The following is a 16456-nucleotide window of genomic DNA, read 5'->3' as shown; positions in this document are numbered from 1 at the left end:
AATTTCAGTCCTTATAATAAGTTAAAAAAATGTGGCAAAAACTGGAAAGATTTCTGATGGTATTTCTGTTGTATATAAATCAAGACTCTTTAAAAATAATACAAATTTTATAAGAAATCTCAAGTCAACATAATTTGCTTTATAATATTTAATATAATTTGTATTCATTTTACTTTCATGTTTTGATTTTGCTTTGAAAATCTTAATTGAGATAAAAAATTATCTTATCTAAGATCTTAATTCAAGTAAGAAAAAATCCTCATTTATAAAAAAGCAATTTTTTTTATTGTTGATAATTTTTATTCCTTATCTGTTTTTTTAAAAATATTTTTTACTATTGTTTTTAGCTGTTATGTTTAAATTTTTAAGTGATTTAACTTTATTTCCATTGCTTTTGTTTTTTAATTATTTTAACTTTTATTTTGCTCAAAAAAACAATTTTAGGTTCTGATGATGAAATTTCTACCAGTAAAGAAACCAGTGAGTGCTATATTTTTGCATCTTAGCACATATTAAAATTAGTTTAAAAACTTTTTGTTAAGATTCCACATATTTTAGTATTGGTAATAGTGCATGTATTTTGCTTCTTAACAGTTATTATTTAATTCAAATTTTTTTCAGCTTTGTGTTAAATTATTTATTAGGAAAGCATTCAAGAATTTCGTACCTTTTTTTTAATTTTTTACATAGAATGATTCTCTGTATTATTCTATGAGTTACCTTCTTATACAATGATACCCAAAATAATTAATTATTCTAAAATATTTCATAACAAATTAAAATGATTGCTGTAATTTTGTGGAGATGCACCACAGTATTTAATTTAAAATCCTAAGTTTTGGTATGTGAGGCGTATCTAATGGGACTGTCTACTTGAATATTCTGTTTGGTTCAATTGATTCTCTAAAATTTCATAACCACTGTTCTCCTTTCCATCTTTTGCAGCAATCTATTTTCTTTTTTTAAGATCAATAATAATCTAATTAATTGACAATGCAGGTAGAAGAAGAAAAATTGGGCTGAAATTATTTTTCCCAAAATTTTTGAAACATGCTTTAAAATAATTCTTTTGGCAATTAAGTTTTTGTTTGAAAAAAAAAATAATTAAAAAAACATGCAAGAGCACCTAATTACTGAATTTGCTTGAATATGCCTTCCAGTTTTATGTCATTTAGTTTGTAATGCTTGTTTAAAAAATACTATATTTCGATCGGGATTGTATTACATTAAGTTTTTAATAAAATACAACTAATTATATAATGCATATTTTAAATTTTTTTTTTCCTAGATAAGAAAAGAAAAGGCAAAACTCCAGTGGAATCTGAAAAAGAACCAAAAAGAATTAAAAAGACGAACAGCGATCACGATGTAAATAGTGATTTTAAAATTTTTATTATTTTAAACTATGAACTATATTTTATTATTTTAAAATGTTTCTTTTCAACTATGCGAGCATTTATTTGATGGAGTTAAAAGTAGAGTTTTAAAATGAACATGGTAATAGGAGAAAAGAAAATTATAACGCATTTGTGATGTCCCCAATAAATAACTCTGTATTTTACTTTTGTTATACTTACAAAATCAAGTTGTTGGTCTGTTTTGAAGTAAAATTTATCACACACATAAATGTTTTTTTAAAAAAAGAATTATTTTATTTCAAGCAATTATACTTTTCTTTATAATTAAGGTTAGTATAAATTATATAGTTGTTAACTGAAAAGTTTTGATGACATTTTTAAAAATTACTAACACTATAAATCTTTTTTGTTGTTCATGACTTATTAAACTTTATTGCTTTTTTAATGCACACTTAAATGTAATTAATTTGCACATTAAAATGTATTTTCGTATTAGATTATCTTTGTATTAACTTTATGCAGAAAATTGTTCCTATTTTATCATTAGGAGACCACAGCTGGTGAATAAGCTTATCGGAAGAGTTTATTCTTTCACTGGTAGGAACAGTGGAAGCATATGAGAATCTGTGCACTTTTTGGTCGAGAATTTTGAATTAATTGCGAATCTTTATTTGTACCTGAGGTACTATCAGAATGCTGAGATAGAAATGTTTGAAATAATCTAAATTAAGGAAATCTAATAATTTCCCTCCAAACCTCTGTTTGTCGTTTGTATTGTATATAACTGTTTTACCCATTTTTATAATTTTATCTTATTCATTTTTGAATGTATTTGTTTCAATTAGTACCATTTTATCAATTCTGTGTGTTTTAGTGAGATAAATTTGTTGTATGTACTATACTTTTTGATTTGTTTTATGACTACTTGTTTAAGACAGTATTTTCTTTTGCCAACCTTGCCTTGTGCCATTAAACCCTGAATTGAATTTATTTCCACCTTAATTATGTGTTGCAAACTGTGTCGGTCTTTTTTAATGATTTTATCAAGAACATTGAGTTAATAATTTTGAAACTTGTTCACTTATCCATTCATGAGATAAAAACCTTGTGTTGAATCATTATTTGTATATAAGTGTTTTCCAATGATTCTTAAGTTATAGATCATAGTGTCACAATTTAGTCATTAACTTGTAATATTTAGAAATTTTTATTTATGCTACAGTCAATGTATTTATTTTAAATTCAGAATCTTATCTTGCAGAGTTACTGTTGGAAGTGCCACAATATCGTGACAAAAATTGAGAATTTACCAGAAATAGAGTGTTCTACATGTCCCCGATCCTTTCATTCTTACTGTATAAAATCCACTAAGATAGATAAAGATAGAAGCTGTTACGTTTGCCAGCAACAATCTGATGTGAAAACAACATCAACCATTGATGATGAACTTCATCTCTCTAAGTTGCTTTTACACATCATAGATACTGCTTGTCCCATGGACAGCGAGGAATATGTATTTATCACTTTTAAATTGTTTTAAAACATAAATCAGGCATGTGATTGTTCTGTTAATTTGTGCAAATCTCAAGACCGTTGATTCGTTTGACTTCCTTGGATCAATAATTTATCATCTGACACAATTTTCTCGGATTTCCATTAGTCTGAATTAAAATTTTGTTACATCTGCAAATTGTGCCGAATTTGGGTTTGTAACAGCCCAATTTGTTTGTATTTAATCAATGTGATATATTTGCCCCTTAGGACATAGAAATTTCGAATCGATACCATCAAATCAGTAATCTTTTTACAGCATGCTCGATACCATCAAAAATCCGTATTTCATACTTTATTTTTTTATAGTGAATCAGGGGTCTGTCTAGGTTTTTCTGTGAGGTACCTATTTTGTGAAAATTTATACATAATTTGTGAGAATTAAAAATCATATTAAAAAATCGACACCAAAATATGGTTAAAACATGGATTTATCATTTCTTACGAGACACAAAAATAAAATTTAAAAAAAAAGTATTTTGTGAAACTACCTTTTTTTCTAAAGTTGAATTTGTGAAGGTACTGCTAAACGGTAGTAAATTTGGCTTGGACAGATCCCTGTCAATGCATTTGATTTTCTCACAGTTAGTAAAATTTCGATATTATGACGATATAAAATTTGAATTGCTTTTTTGAGTATTCACTTTTTGACTCACTCAATTTGCAATTCCATGTGATATTTGATTTTTTTAACACCCATTATTGTTACAAATTTTCTCTGATTTTGTTCAAAATCCCTAAGCTGTTTGTACATTATTATCACAACAAATTCAATTCGTGCATTTATTGGTCATTTTTTGATGTAATGATGCCACTGTCTTTTGGATTGACTTTTTCAAAGCTATTGCTACTGATATTCAAGAGGTTTTTTCAATCCCATTATTTTCATATGATATTACTATTAAGAAACTAGAAATTTGTTTTGCATTTTTGAGTTATTATTTTTTGACTCATTCGATTTTCACTAAATCCATGGCGTAGTTTCAATAAATTTTTATGCGGATGTTGTTGTTGCTTTTCGCATGATTTTTTTTAAAAAAACTCAGATATCATACAGTAAATTGAGATTGAGCACCTGACTATTAGACATTTTGTTGTGATTATTTTCAGTAGATTTTTCGGTGGTTATCACTACTGATTTTTGCATATTTTTTTAAAATCTCAATATTTTAAATGCGATATTATTTGTTACAACACGGGAATCTTAAAACGCACAATTAATTAACTCTTTTTGATGCAGTTTTGTCATAAATACACTTGGTTTTATCATCAATGGGATAATGATTCACAAAGTGCAAAAAGGGAGGAATATGTAATTTTTTTCAGTGTGGTATTAAATGTATTTCTTTTATGTGTGCATAAAAGTTTTCCTTCCTTTCTTTAAATTTTATAAATGTTGCTTTCATGCATAAAAATGAGTCTTTTATTTATCTTCGATGTACAGAAAAAAAAATCAGTACTAAAAAAAAACTACAAATTGAATTGGTAAATTTCAGATTATTTCTTCGAGCAATCACATGTCTGCTATATACTTTTTTAATGTCAACTATATTCATTTTAAAATTAGCCATATCCATACTTTTATTTTTATACTGTGTTATCATGTTAATCAATTATTATGTTAACTGTTATCATTTAAATCAATCTAGCGTTATCGTTTTAAAATAGGATAAACACTAAAAATTTTGTGTTATTAACCTGAAATTAATAAACAATGAATTTTTGTGTGCAATGATATGAGGAAGTGTTTTGATGCCCAAGCTATATTTCACAATTTGATGTCCTTGAAAAGAGGAATATATTCAAGAGGAATATATTGCAACAAAAAAACATGCAAAATCACAAAAAAAAAAAAAAAAAATCATAAAATTTTTTATTTTAATATCTTGCGCATAAACTATACTTTGAAAAAAATTTCTAATAAGTAAATATAATATTTAAATTTTTATGACCTGACCTAATTATTAAATTTGTTTGTAATTTGTATTGTATTTGTTTTATAATATTATATGATACTTTATAAAGAATATACTTAAGTCAAGTATGACCTTGTAGAAAATTTATATATGTTTATAACATTTACGAAAAAAATAATGTTGTTTAAAATTTTTTTTATTCACTACTTTTCAGTAATCGAGGAGACACTTTCAGTTTTGGCACTTTTTTTTTTATGTTTATGCGAGTATTTATGTAACAATAATACACACTACCCTACAACAATGTAAAAAACACTTTCAGAATTTGACAATTTTATAAATTTCTCAAAAAATACTTTAAAAATTATTTTATAGCTTTAAATATGCATAGGTAATGCAATTTCTCTTACTTATGAATAATTATTAAAAGTTTGAGGGAAATAGCTTTTAAGGATTTAAAGCAAGAAATTTCAATCGATTATCAATTATTGATTTTGTTGGTGTGGGTTAAAATTGCTATTGTTAATTGTTCAAGTTTATTTGAATTGAACCAATTATTTGCTACAGAGCTAGAAATTTTAGCTCAGTTTGATTGAAATGGTTAATCAATGAATATTTAAACACCATTGCAACAAATGTGGTCAGCATAAAAAAAAAATTCTCTCATTTGTTCGTAGTCTTTTAAATCAACTAATAGAAGGTACAAATATCTTAAATTATAATTATTCTTAAACGAATTTTACAAAGGTTTTTAAAAATTCTTTTTTAAATATTTTTTATATAAGTCAAATTTTAAAAAAAGAAACTTCTGTGTTGAACTAACTATTAAGTAAAGATATCAAGTAATGAAGATTTTTAAAATTAGTAGATCTTTTGAAGATTTTTCTTTCAAGTATAGTTCATATTTAAGTGTAAGTTTATATAGTTTTTCAAAATTAACTCAATGACATTTTTATTTCTTTGAAAATGTTCACACTTTTTTATGTAACTTTAGTTTACCTTGATTCCTAATACTTTCCAATTAGAAAACAATCGTATGAAGGGTCATTTCTCCCCTATTTAAATCTAGATAAATGGGTGATTTGGGGAAAATATCAGTTGCTGTTTCTTTATACAGAATCATTTGTAGGTAGGAAATTGATTTGGTGAGTAGAAAAAAACCTTGGATATATTTGTGAAAGGTGAAATTTTTTTTTTCTCATTTAGGAGAATAAAAAACATTGTAACTTTCATATGATGAACCACAGATGGGTCAATAATAGTCTTACTTAAAGCAGAAAGGAATAAAATTAAATCACTATCTTTATGCCTTTCTGTTTTTGAATATTTTCTGTAGCTAGAAATGTTTTTTTTAAAGAAAATTGGAAATTTATTTACTTTATTTAATTTTTACTTTTTATGTAAGAGAAAAATTGTTGATTGGCCAAATTTTGAAGAAAATGAGAAATTATTCTGCAGGAGAGATTTTAGGCTAATACGTGATGTGAGTTTTTACAGTGTCTTCTTTACATTTTTAAAATTTTTACTTTTTAGAATCTACATTCTCTCAATATTTTTTTTATTTTCATTCAAAACTTTGATACTAGCTCAAAATATTTTCATGTCATTTTTATGTTTTTAGTTTGTATTAATGTGATTTCTATGGCACTTAATATTTGTTTTAGATAATATCATATTTTAAGTTACCATATTTCAGTTTTCATATTTTAATTGGTTACCAAAATCCAAAATTTTAAAAATTTGCATGTAAGAAAGAAAAAAAAGAAAATTCTAACGCATTCTAGAGTCATCTAAGTTTGGTTCACTATTTGATCATTGTTAGAAATAAAAATTGTCGTACTTTATTATTTTTTTTTTTATATTTAAATATTTTTTTCCTGACATTAAATTAAGTTTTTAGAAACTTTAAAAATTCAGAAGCTTATGTTTCTTTGACAATTTATGTTATAAGAAACATTAATTATTAGTATCTCTCTATAACGTTTTGTTATGGTCTGTGAATTATCCATTTTTTATTTATTTCACTTATGCAGACTTTTTTTATTACATATAAAATTGAAGTGCAGTCTTATTCAAAGGCCGCACTTCAATATTAATAATAAGACAGTAGTTCTCCAATGGATTTCGGACTGCTGTGAACTCCAGTGAAATGAGGCAGCAGATTTCTTGGCAAAAAAGGGGGCATCTGTCCTTCAGAAATTTAATTCCACACTTCCTTTTAATGATGTCAAATGTCTTATAAAAAACATCTCAAGAACTCAAAAACTGTTATTCCATTAAACCTTGACTTAAACTAGGGGTGCACAACCTTTTTGAGTGAAGGGCCACTTCCACTTGCACAGCAAAGTTGACTAATGTAGGGCCGCACGCATATTTAGAAAATGTATTTAAACAATAGTGCTCTGATCGCTTACATTTTTTATGAGTAAACTGAATAATATATTTGCAAAAAATGAAATGCTTTTAATTATTAGAATTTGTTAAAAGAAGGAAAAATCGTATATATATATATTTTAATTCCGTCTTTTATCATGTCGAAAATAAATTTATCAAAAATAAATTAATTAATAAACTTAAAAAATGAATAAATTAATAAAATAAAAAAAATAAATAAGTAAAAAAAATGAAATAAAATAAGTAAATGAAATAAAATAAATAAATGAAATAAATAAATAAAATAAACAATATATCGATGAACATTGAAAAAAAAAATTTTTTTTATCATATAAAAAAAAGTATACAAAAGTTCATTTTAAAATAAATTCTAACAATGAAATTGCAATGCTCACAGAATGAAAGTATAAAAAAATATAAGTACATTTGAAGTAATATAAATTCAAATTGAATATTTTAATTTATGCAGAAGATCGCCGAAGTCAAGCATCACTGACTGCGGTCAGTGTGCAGGTGGGAAACCTCTTGGATCAGTCTGCGTAGGGACCGAGGGTGTGTGGTATGGGTCCTCGTTAAACTGTTCTACTGTAAAGTGCTCGACTTCGCGTGCAAGTCATTGGGCTACCGAAGGAGGGGGGGTGCCATCCCCTCTGCAGAGGATCAAAATTGTGATGGCCTGCCTTCGGATCATCCTCAGGGATGTTTCCTAGTCCGTCATCAGTAGTCCATGATGCAGCTCTAGTGCGACGTAAATGAACAACAACCTATTTTATCAATAGTAATTAAAAATTTATTTTTAAAAATCCGTCATACTTGTGAAATTTAAAAAAGTTATTTTAGTTAAAGGAGATGATGAATTATTCTATTTAATTTTATATTAAAATAAAAACAAAACTTTTATTTCAATATAAGATTTAATACTTATTTCGAAATATACTTCAGATATTGGTGTTTTATTGAATTATTAGATTTTTTTATATGTTAAATGTTTTCTTTTTTTCTTAAAAATATAACTTAAGCAACCAAATATTGACATCATAATTACAAACTATACTTAAAAATTCCTCCACTTCATGAATTTCTCACATTGCAATAACATTGTATTAAAATTAGGATGTAATGAATATTCCACCCTTCAGTCGAAAATTCAATTAGCAGAATATTTAGCACAGTATTTTTTGGAATTGTTTTTCTCTATTAAGTTTATTTATTTTTAAAATTTGTGTAGATATATTGAAGAATAATTTTAAACTTATAACTGTAAAAATACGATGTAATAACTGCCGAGTAATAAGTTGGGATTTATGATGAAATTGGCAGAAATCTATCACGGCAAAAAGTGATTAATTAAATGCGTGATTTATAACTCCCCAGAATATAATATTAAGTGTATCGGGATTTTAAAAGCCACATGGGGATTGATAGTTGCTGAAAGAACGGTCAACATGTCACTTGGATTTATGATAAAGTCAGTAAAAATGAAGCTAGTAAAAAATTATGACTAAAATTTGAAATTCGTGTATCCTTTTTGTACCTTGTGTGAAGAGATGAACTTGTCTCAGCTGTTATGATGCCTTCCTCAGACATCAATCTAAGAACACTACTGGACTGCTTGCTTTCATTTATAGATTTATTGTTATCTTTTTGAAATTCAATTGTCTTTTAATGTGCCATTAGAAAAAGAGTTTTAAGTGTTTCTTATTTTTTGAAATCTTATTGCTTGCTATATTATTTTAATATTTAAACTCACAAAATGCTATGTTCTTATGTAGAGATGTGTTCAAAAAGGGATTCAACAGTATGAATCTCATGTAGAGTTGATTGAAGACGTAGAGTGGATACAGCACAACTGCATTATTATTTATGGAGGTAATTTTTTACATGATTTTCTTTGAATGTATTGTTTATCCATCAGTTGATTTTACTTGAGTTTCTGTAGAATAATTTGATCATCACATTGTAAAAAATTAAACTTTTCCTTCTTTATTTATATTAGTTTTATTGTGTAAAAGGTAATTTTGTGGTTTTTATTTACTGAAATTGTTGTATCTTATTTAAAGAGTAGTGAAATAATTTTTACCATATTAGTCATTTTTGCCAAAAAAAATTCTGTTTCTTTGATTTCACCTATTTTTGATTGTATATACTATTTATGATGTTAGTCATAGATTCATAGTTTTAGTCAAAACTATTCTTATATTTATTTAAAAAGTATTCTTAGAAGATTTATTCAAAGGGTTTTTAATATTTATGATTTTGCCCTTTTTCTAGATAAATCTCAAATTGCTACAAGTGCAAAAAAAATATTGCATGAAGTGCAAAAAATGTTGAAAGATGCTTTAGATTGCCCTGAATGTTACTATAAGAAGATAGGAAATGAGCCTTTAGCATTTTTAAATATATGTGTAAGTCACTTATGCTCTTTGTAATTTCTAATCATGTGTTGCAGTTTTCTTATTATTTCTTGCTTATATTTTCTAATTTAATGAATTTGAGTGTTAGCAGAAATGATTTATTTATGCTTCATAACTATTCCTAATCCTAAAAATAGGTATTGTCCAAGATCCTAAAAATGGATTAATTATGTAGAATCAAAGCTAGCCACTGATAAAGTAAACTTTATAGGTTTGTGTTTCAGAAAGCTATGTTTTCAATTCAAGAGTGAGTTTTGGCTAAATTTTACTTTTTTTAAAAAATTAAATGAAAGGAAGAATTTCCCACATTCAAAGAAAATTGGGAAAAAATAGATTATTTTTTAATACTTATGCAAATGAGATTTAAAATTATTATCGCACAATTTAAAGTCACACATCGCGATTCATATTCACTTATTTTAAAATTAAACATCGTCATCTATATTCACTAGATTTTACAGCTAATTTGCGAAATTAAACCTACGAATTAATTTGGGTTTACAACTACTAATGTCCAACTCCGTAAGCCTTGTAATTTTGAACCAATCCAAAAGACAAGGAAACTCTTAGAACAGTACCTCCAGAGGTATGATTTGTTATGGGAACATGGAGGACTTTGTGACTCGACAGATTTAGTGTGCATCAGTCACCATTTACTACCTGGGGAGTCCTCAGCAGGTATCGAACCCACAAACTCTTGGACGTGAACCCAGTGCCCTACCAAACAGGCTATCCCAGCCATATTCACATGATTTAAAATATCTCACTATGGGATTTCGTGTGATTTAAAACTCACACAAAATCCCATGGTGAGATTTTTTAGATTGAGATTTGTATTCCCACAATTCAAAAAAAAATTGTGCATTGATGTTTTTTATTAATAAGTTGAAAATACTCTGTGCGTGTTTACTGCATAAATTTGTTTCTTGCGCTTGAATTTCATTTTTTAAAAATAATTTTAAAAGTGTTTTGCACATAATATTTTTGGATTTCTGTTTTCAACCTTTTGTGATTTTTTTACCAAACTTGACAATGAAACATTTTACCTTTTCTTCTCAAACACCTTGAGAAGATTTGATTAAAAATGGGCATATCTGGCTGGATTTTTTTTTTTTTTTTTTTTTTTTTTTTTTTTTTTTGTTGCAGATTAAGGTTAGAAATGTCTTATTCCTCAAATAACATGAAATAAATATTCTGCTAAAAATTACTGTTACAACTTTATAAAAAGCACAGGTCACAAAACTAACTTATGACAGATAATATTTGAATTGAAATAAAGTAATTATAAAGACAAATGGCATTTAACAATTTAAAAATATTCTTAAAAATTTAACGAATCATTATTAATTTAAAATCATTATTATCATTATTAATTTATCAACTCAATGTTTTTAATAATTTAAAAAATCTGAAATTTCTTAATTAAACCGATCAAATGATTTTTTTTCATGAACTGTTTTTATTTTTATGATGGTAGTTCTGCCAGCTGGTTACTAAATTTAAAATTCAAACAATGAATCTTAAAAATTGGAGTTAAAACTCAAATGGTAAATATTGAAATATATTGTAATGAAAATTCAAAAAGTGGAAACATTACATTATAGATTTTAAATCATGCATGTTAAAAAAATTAAATTTATAAAGATTAAAAAGATAACTTTACATGTTACGAACTATTACAAATGTGTTTAGTGTGCCATCAATTGAAAAAAATTGAATTCTGATTTAATTAATAATGAAAGCATAAAGTAAAATTTTTTCAAGCATTTTCAGAGTAAATATATTTGGAATATTTTTTTAAGCCATGGGTGCTTGATTTTATTCCATTTTTAGGTGTTTATTAATATTCTTATCTTATAGAAAATACCACATCCCCTGGTATGGGCTAAAGTGAAAGGCTATTCATATTGGCCTGCTAAGGTATGTTTTTATTTAATTATTTATTTTTAAACTATTATTATTTTTCAAAGTTTTTGCTTCTAAAAAGTAATTTTGTTATCTTATAGAATCCAATTATGTAACAGTTGAAGTTCGAAATAATATATTTTCTCTCGATAGTAAATGTGTAACAGTTACCTGTTAATTATAGGCTTATAATGTTTATTTAATTATGCAATTTTTATTTTGTCAATTTCAATCTGAATTGAATATCACATATTTTATTTCATTTAAGCAAATTCCTTTTAAATCCATAAAAATAATTTTCATTCTATTTTGATGATTCTTATATATATATATATATATATATATGTATATATATATATATATATATATATATATATATATATATATATATATATATATATATATATATATACACAGTGAAACCTCCGTTAAGCGGACATTCATGAGACCAAAAAATTTGTCCGTTTATGAGAGTTGTCCGTTTACGGGAAGGGTACCCTAATAACGAAATTTAACACTGTAAATTGTTTTTAGAATATTTTCAAAGATGTAGAAATAATTGAATAATATCTACAAGGATACTGTAAATATCTACAAGAATATTTATTTAAACAATTAGAAAGATAAAAAGGAATATATAAAGAAGTTTGATATAAATACATAATTCTGGATGTAGCTACAGATAAATAAATATAATTTTCCTATTAGCATAGATACTCAAGTTAGACATATGATACCAAATAGGAGTGTACTGTCCTCAGTCCGTTTCAATTATTAGGTTCACATCTCCTTACACCTACTTATCATTTGATAGGGAACATGGTTAATACCTTCTTGGAAAATAAACCTCCCATGATTCATAGAAAAAAAGTAATGTATACCTGTAAGTCATGAGGATGTATGGAGATGATTATTCACAATTGATCAGCTATCAAGTGTCTGAATAAATGTTTCATTTATATAAACACCTCAAAGATTATACTTCTGTTCTCTTTTTTTTACCCCAGTTGTGTTAAATACAGTCTTCAAATTGATAAGAAAATTAAAGAAATTTTCAATGGGGAAGAAGCATTGAGAGAAGTCATTTCAACTTGAGGGGTCTCATAACCTGTGTGGTCCAGATGAAAAGATCAAAAGATGCCGATGTCAGAATTATTTCAGGAGTGCAGTACCATTTTCTCTCCTTTCTTTACAAGGATAAGGCAAGGTGACAGGAGAAAGATTGATTTTTCGGTTTTGAAATAGCTTAAAAATATTTTTAGTTATGGATAAGGCAAAAAGTTTTATTTACATGCTTTAAAAATGGTGAAAAGTTGCATTTTTTTAGCTTGCAATTTATTTTGAAAAAGTAGTGTCCGGTTTGTAGAGATAAAAAGCAATGTTTTAGGACCAAAATGACTGTCCGCGTCCGGTTACGGGAGTGTCCGCTTTGCGGAGAATGTACGTAATGGTTTATTCATAGAAGATTCCCGGGGAATTAAAAATATGTCCGTATTGAGAGGCGTCCGTTTTGCAGGAGTGTCCATAACAGGAGGTTTCACTGTATATATATATATATATATTGATTGTAGCTTTTATTTGCATTGCTGCATTTAAAAGATACTTTTCAACAATTACTTCATCATAAGTAAAATTATGCATTAACAAAACATGAGGATAGGGTGTCATTCCCTGGCGTTATATTTATATCATTTAAAGATAAGTAAAGGTTTTTGTAATTTTGTTTGAAAATTTAATTAACAAACAGATTCAAGCATTTTAAATGAGTTTCTAATTTAAGTAGTCTAATACATAATCAATATATGTTGGATCATTTTTTTACTGAAGTTTTTTATTTTATTGTTAAAAGAATTCTCTGCCTTTTCCTTTCTTTTGCATTGATGCCTATTTTATTTCTCTGTAGCAATTATTTAATTTTGTCAGTTAACTTAATAGAAAAACCGTAAAATGTTGAGACAGAAAATTTCCCATAAACATAATGCAATTGATATTTTAGAAATTCTTTACAAAATGTTATGGCAAAGGCTTCTTAACATAGCATGTATAATTTATTCAGGCTGTGAATATACAGTTATAATTTTAATTGTTATTGAAGTTGTTACAAATGTTTTTACTTTTATGGCCCTAAATAAAGAGAGTTGCATTTACACCTCTTTTTAAGAATGCACAGCAAACCTGTTCTACTTATGTTATCATGAAAAGACTTTAAATGCTACATATTAAAAAATCTTTTGCATTTTGCTTCATTTATGCTTAAGATGAATTTTAAAAAAAAAAGATTTTTATAATTTTTAAATCAAATTTTAGTGATTTAAATCAAATTTTTAGATTTTTCTTTATAATTTTGCTAAATAAAACTTGAAACCTGAACCGAATTTTACTAAGAAATTTAAAAATACTTTCTCTTTCAGTGCTTAAAAGTATCAAATCAAAAAGCTCATGTGAGATTTTTCCATACTCATCAGATGTAAGTATAATAGTTAAAAAATTAACATTGTAAAAAATTTTGTAGAATAATGTTTTATCTACAATAATGGTTTATATTTATTACACCATTATTGTAGTGTAAATTTAATTCACTATTCGTGTACCCTAATTAAGTAATTTTTTAATTTTAAAATAGTTAATTGAATTGATATATGAATTAAAACAATGTTTTGTCTCTTTCATTCATCTTCTTAGTTTAAATCTTACAAAATTAAAATTAGCTTTATATAAAAAATTACCTATTGTTTTGTTGAATAGTAACTTTACTGGAAATAATAATATAATTATAAGTATTTTTATTTAATATTATGCATTGGTACATTCTTTTCTAATTCTACTACGTTTTGAGTTTTTCTTTTTTCACCATTCACAATAAATTTCATGCTCAATAAATCAGTTCTTTTTATTCATAAATTTTAAGATGTTGAACTTACAATGTTCTGCCTTGTCCAGGGTTTTAATATTTAATGCCATTTTTTGTTTGTTTATTTATTTTTTTAAAGCAAAAATTTTAAACTTCTATTCAATGCTCATTACTCACTTACATTTCATTTTTCTGTTGCATATTACTACATTTAGAAAACTAAGAAATAAAAAAGGAAATGAATGAAATTTTTTTTCACTTGGTTTTTTCTGTAGCTCTGGCAAATGAATTTAAGTCTTTTTCCTAGCAGAAGTTATATTAAAGTTTTCAAAAAAAAATCATGCTTTCAAATTTATTTCAGTGTATTGTTTCTAACAAAAACATTATATTTTAATGTATTTCAATTGTATGTTTTACATGGTAAAAATAATATGCATCGTTTGTCTCATAGAGCATGTGTACCATTGTCAAATGTTCTTGCCATGTCTGAAGATTATCCTTCAAACTCTTCCAAAAAGCAAGACAAGAAGTCAAGGAATAACATTGATTTTGTAATGGCAATGGGTGAGCTTGAAGCTTACGTTGGCATTTTTAAAGATCATTATGGGAAATTCCCTTATCAAGAGAAAAACACACCTTTTGATTTTAAAAGGGAAGAAAATATTTTGAAGGAATTGCTAAAAAATGTAAGAATGTCAAGTTGGTATTAAATTTACTGATTTTTAAATTTTAGTTTGCCATGTTTTTAACTGCATTGTAAATAATCTTCAGATCTATTGTTATTTGTATAGTTGGTAACATTAAGTTCTCTTGTCTTTTCAGATCTCTTTATTTTGTAGAAGAATTTATTTTATGGGTTCAAAATTTCATTGTATTATAATTAGACAAGAAAAAGTTTTTTCTTTAGGAATCCATATTGTATTGTGTTTATATATATATGTATGTGTGTGCGTGCGTGTGACATAAAAAAAAGCTTCTATTAATCTTTTTATGTCACACACATATATATATATATATATATATATATATACACAGTGCAGAACACGTTATTCGGAAAACCACAAAACCGGAAAATTTTCTATAAATTTTCCCGCCATTTTTTTAAAAAAAATGTTTTTTTCGGCTTTTTGTAGCGATTCAGAAAACCGGAAAAATCAGTTATCCTTAATAGCGATGATCCCGATCGTTCCGGATAATCGGTTCCCTACTGTATATATATATATATGAATTACTTTACCTCCCTGTTTCATATATATATATATGTATATATATATATGTATGTATATATTTTTTACTCTCAGCTTAAACATCACTTTCCTTAAAGATTGAAATTAAAGCCTGTAACTTTGCTCTTTTTGTTCATAGGGGACAGAATAAAATTTGTTATTTATGTTCTTAGAAACAAAGCTAAGTTTCTAATTATTTTAAACATTTGACAAAAATTTTATTTTTTTAAAATGGTGATCATGATTTTATAAAAGGTGGTTTTAGCATGATTTGATATTGTACTGATTCCATTCTTTGCCATTTTTATTTAAAAAAGAAGCCATGGGTCTGTCCAGGGCTAATTTACTGCCGTTTAGCAGTACTTTCATAAATTCATTTTTAGGAAAAACGGTCGTTTCACAAATTACTTTTAACATATTTTTGAAAAATATTTAAATATTATCTTATTTTAGCATATTTTTGTGTTCATTTTTTAATATAATTTTTAAATTTCACAAATTATGTCTAAATTTTCGCAATATAGGTATCTCTCAAAAAAACCTAGAAAGACCCCTAGAAGCTGATTTGACAATCCAATGATTAGTGGTGGCCACTGTAATAAATTAATATTTGATTCAAATAACCTAAATACATGCCTTTTCACTTATAGGAAATATAAATTTACATTATCAATTCCATCAAAATTTCTGCTGAATTAATTATCTTTTGCATTATGATTTGATCCATTACAATTTTCTCTTCATATTTCCTTAAAAAGATTATCTTATTGTTTAATATTTTTCCGCAAAATATTGTTAACATAGTCAATCCAGAAATGCAGAATACAAATTACAAAATTAT

At 26.1% G+C, this 16456-nt stretch overlaps 1 protein-coding gene across 34 annotated transcripts in view; it reads left to right on the top strand.

Moving 5' to 3' along the window:
• The window catches only part of LOC107451143 (uncharacterized), a 97601-nt gene that overhangs the window by 22594 nt on the left and 58551 nt on the right, over positions 1–16456 (top strand). For 26 of the 34 annotated variants that reach the window (XM_087166391.1, XM_087166396.1, XM_087166393.1 and 23 more), the window contains exons 4-12: positions 445–480; positions 1289–1368; positions 2620–2871; positions 6231–6308; positions 8992–9088; positions 9491–9624; positions 11494–11553; positions 13950–14005; positions 14841–15075. In XM_087166391.1, coding sequence (XP_087022517.1) covers positions 445–480; positions 1289–1368; positions 2620–2871; positions 6231–6308; positions 8992–9088; positions 9491–9624; positions 11494–11553; positions 13950–14005; positions 14841–15075 — 1028 coding nt within the window. The remainder of the gene's footprint in view (positions 1–444; positions 481–1288; positions 1369–2619; positions 2872–6230; positions 6309–8991; positions 9089–9490; positions 9625–11493; positions 11554–13949; positions 14006–14840; positions 15076–16456) is intronic. The other 8 variants (XM_087166398.1, XM_087166390.1, XM_087166377.1 and 5 more) reach the window with 1 other exon arrangement.

Source organism: Parasteatoda tepidariorum, chromosome 6 (genome assembly GCF_982258835.1).
Source record: "Parasteatoda tepidariorum strain Cologne lab strain chromosome 6, Ptep-v5.0, whole genome shotgun sequence".
NCBI lineage: Eukaryota > Metazoa > Arthropoda > Arachnida > Araneae > Theridiidae > Parasteatoda > Parasteatoda tepidariorum.
Note: the sequence above shows the minus strand (reverse complement) of the source record. Positions and strands in the feature narration are given on the sequence as shown.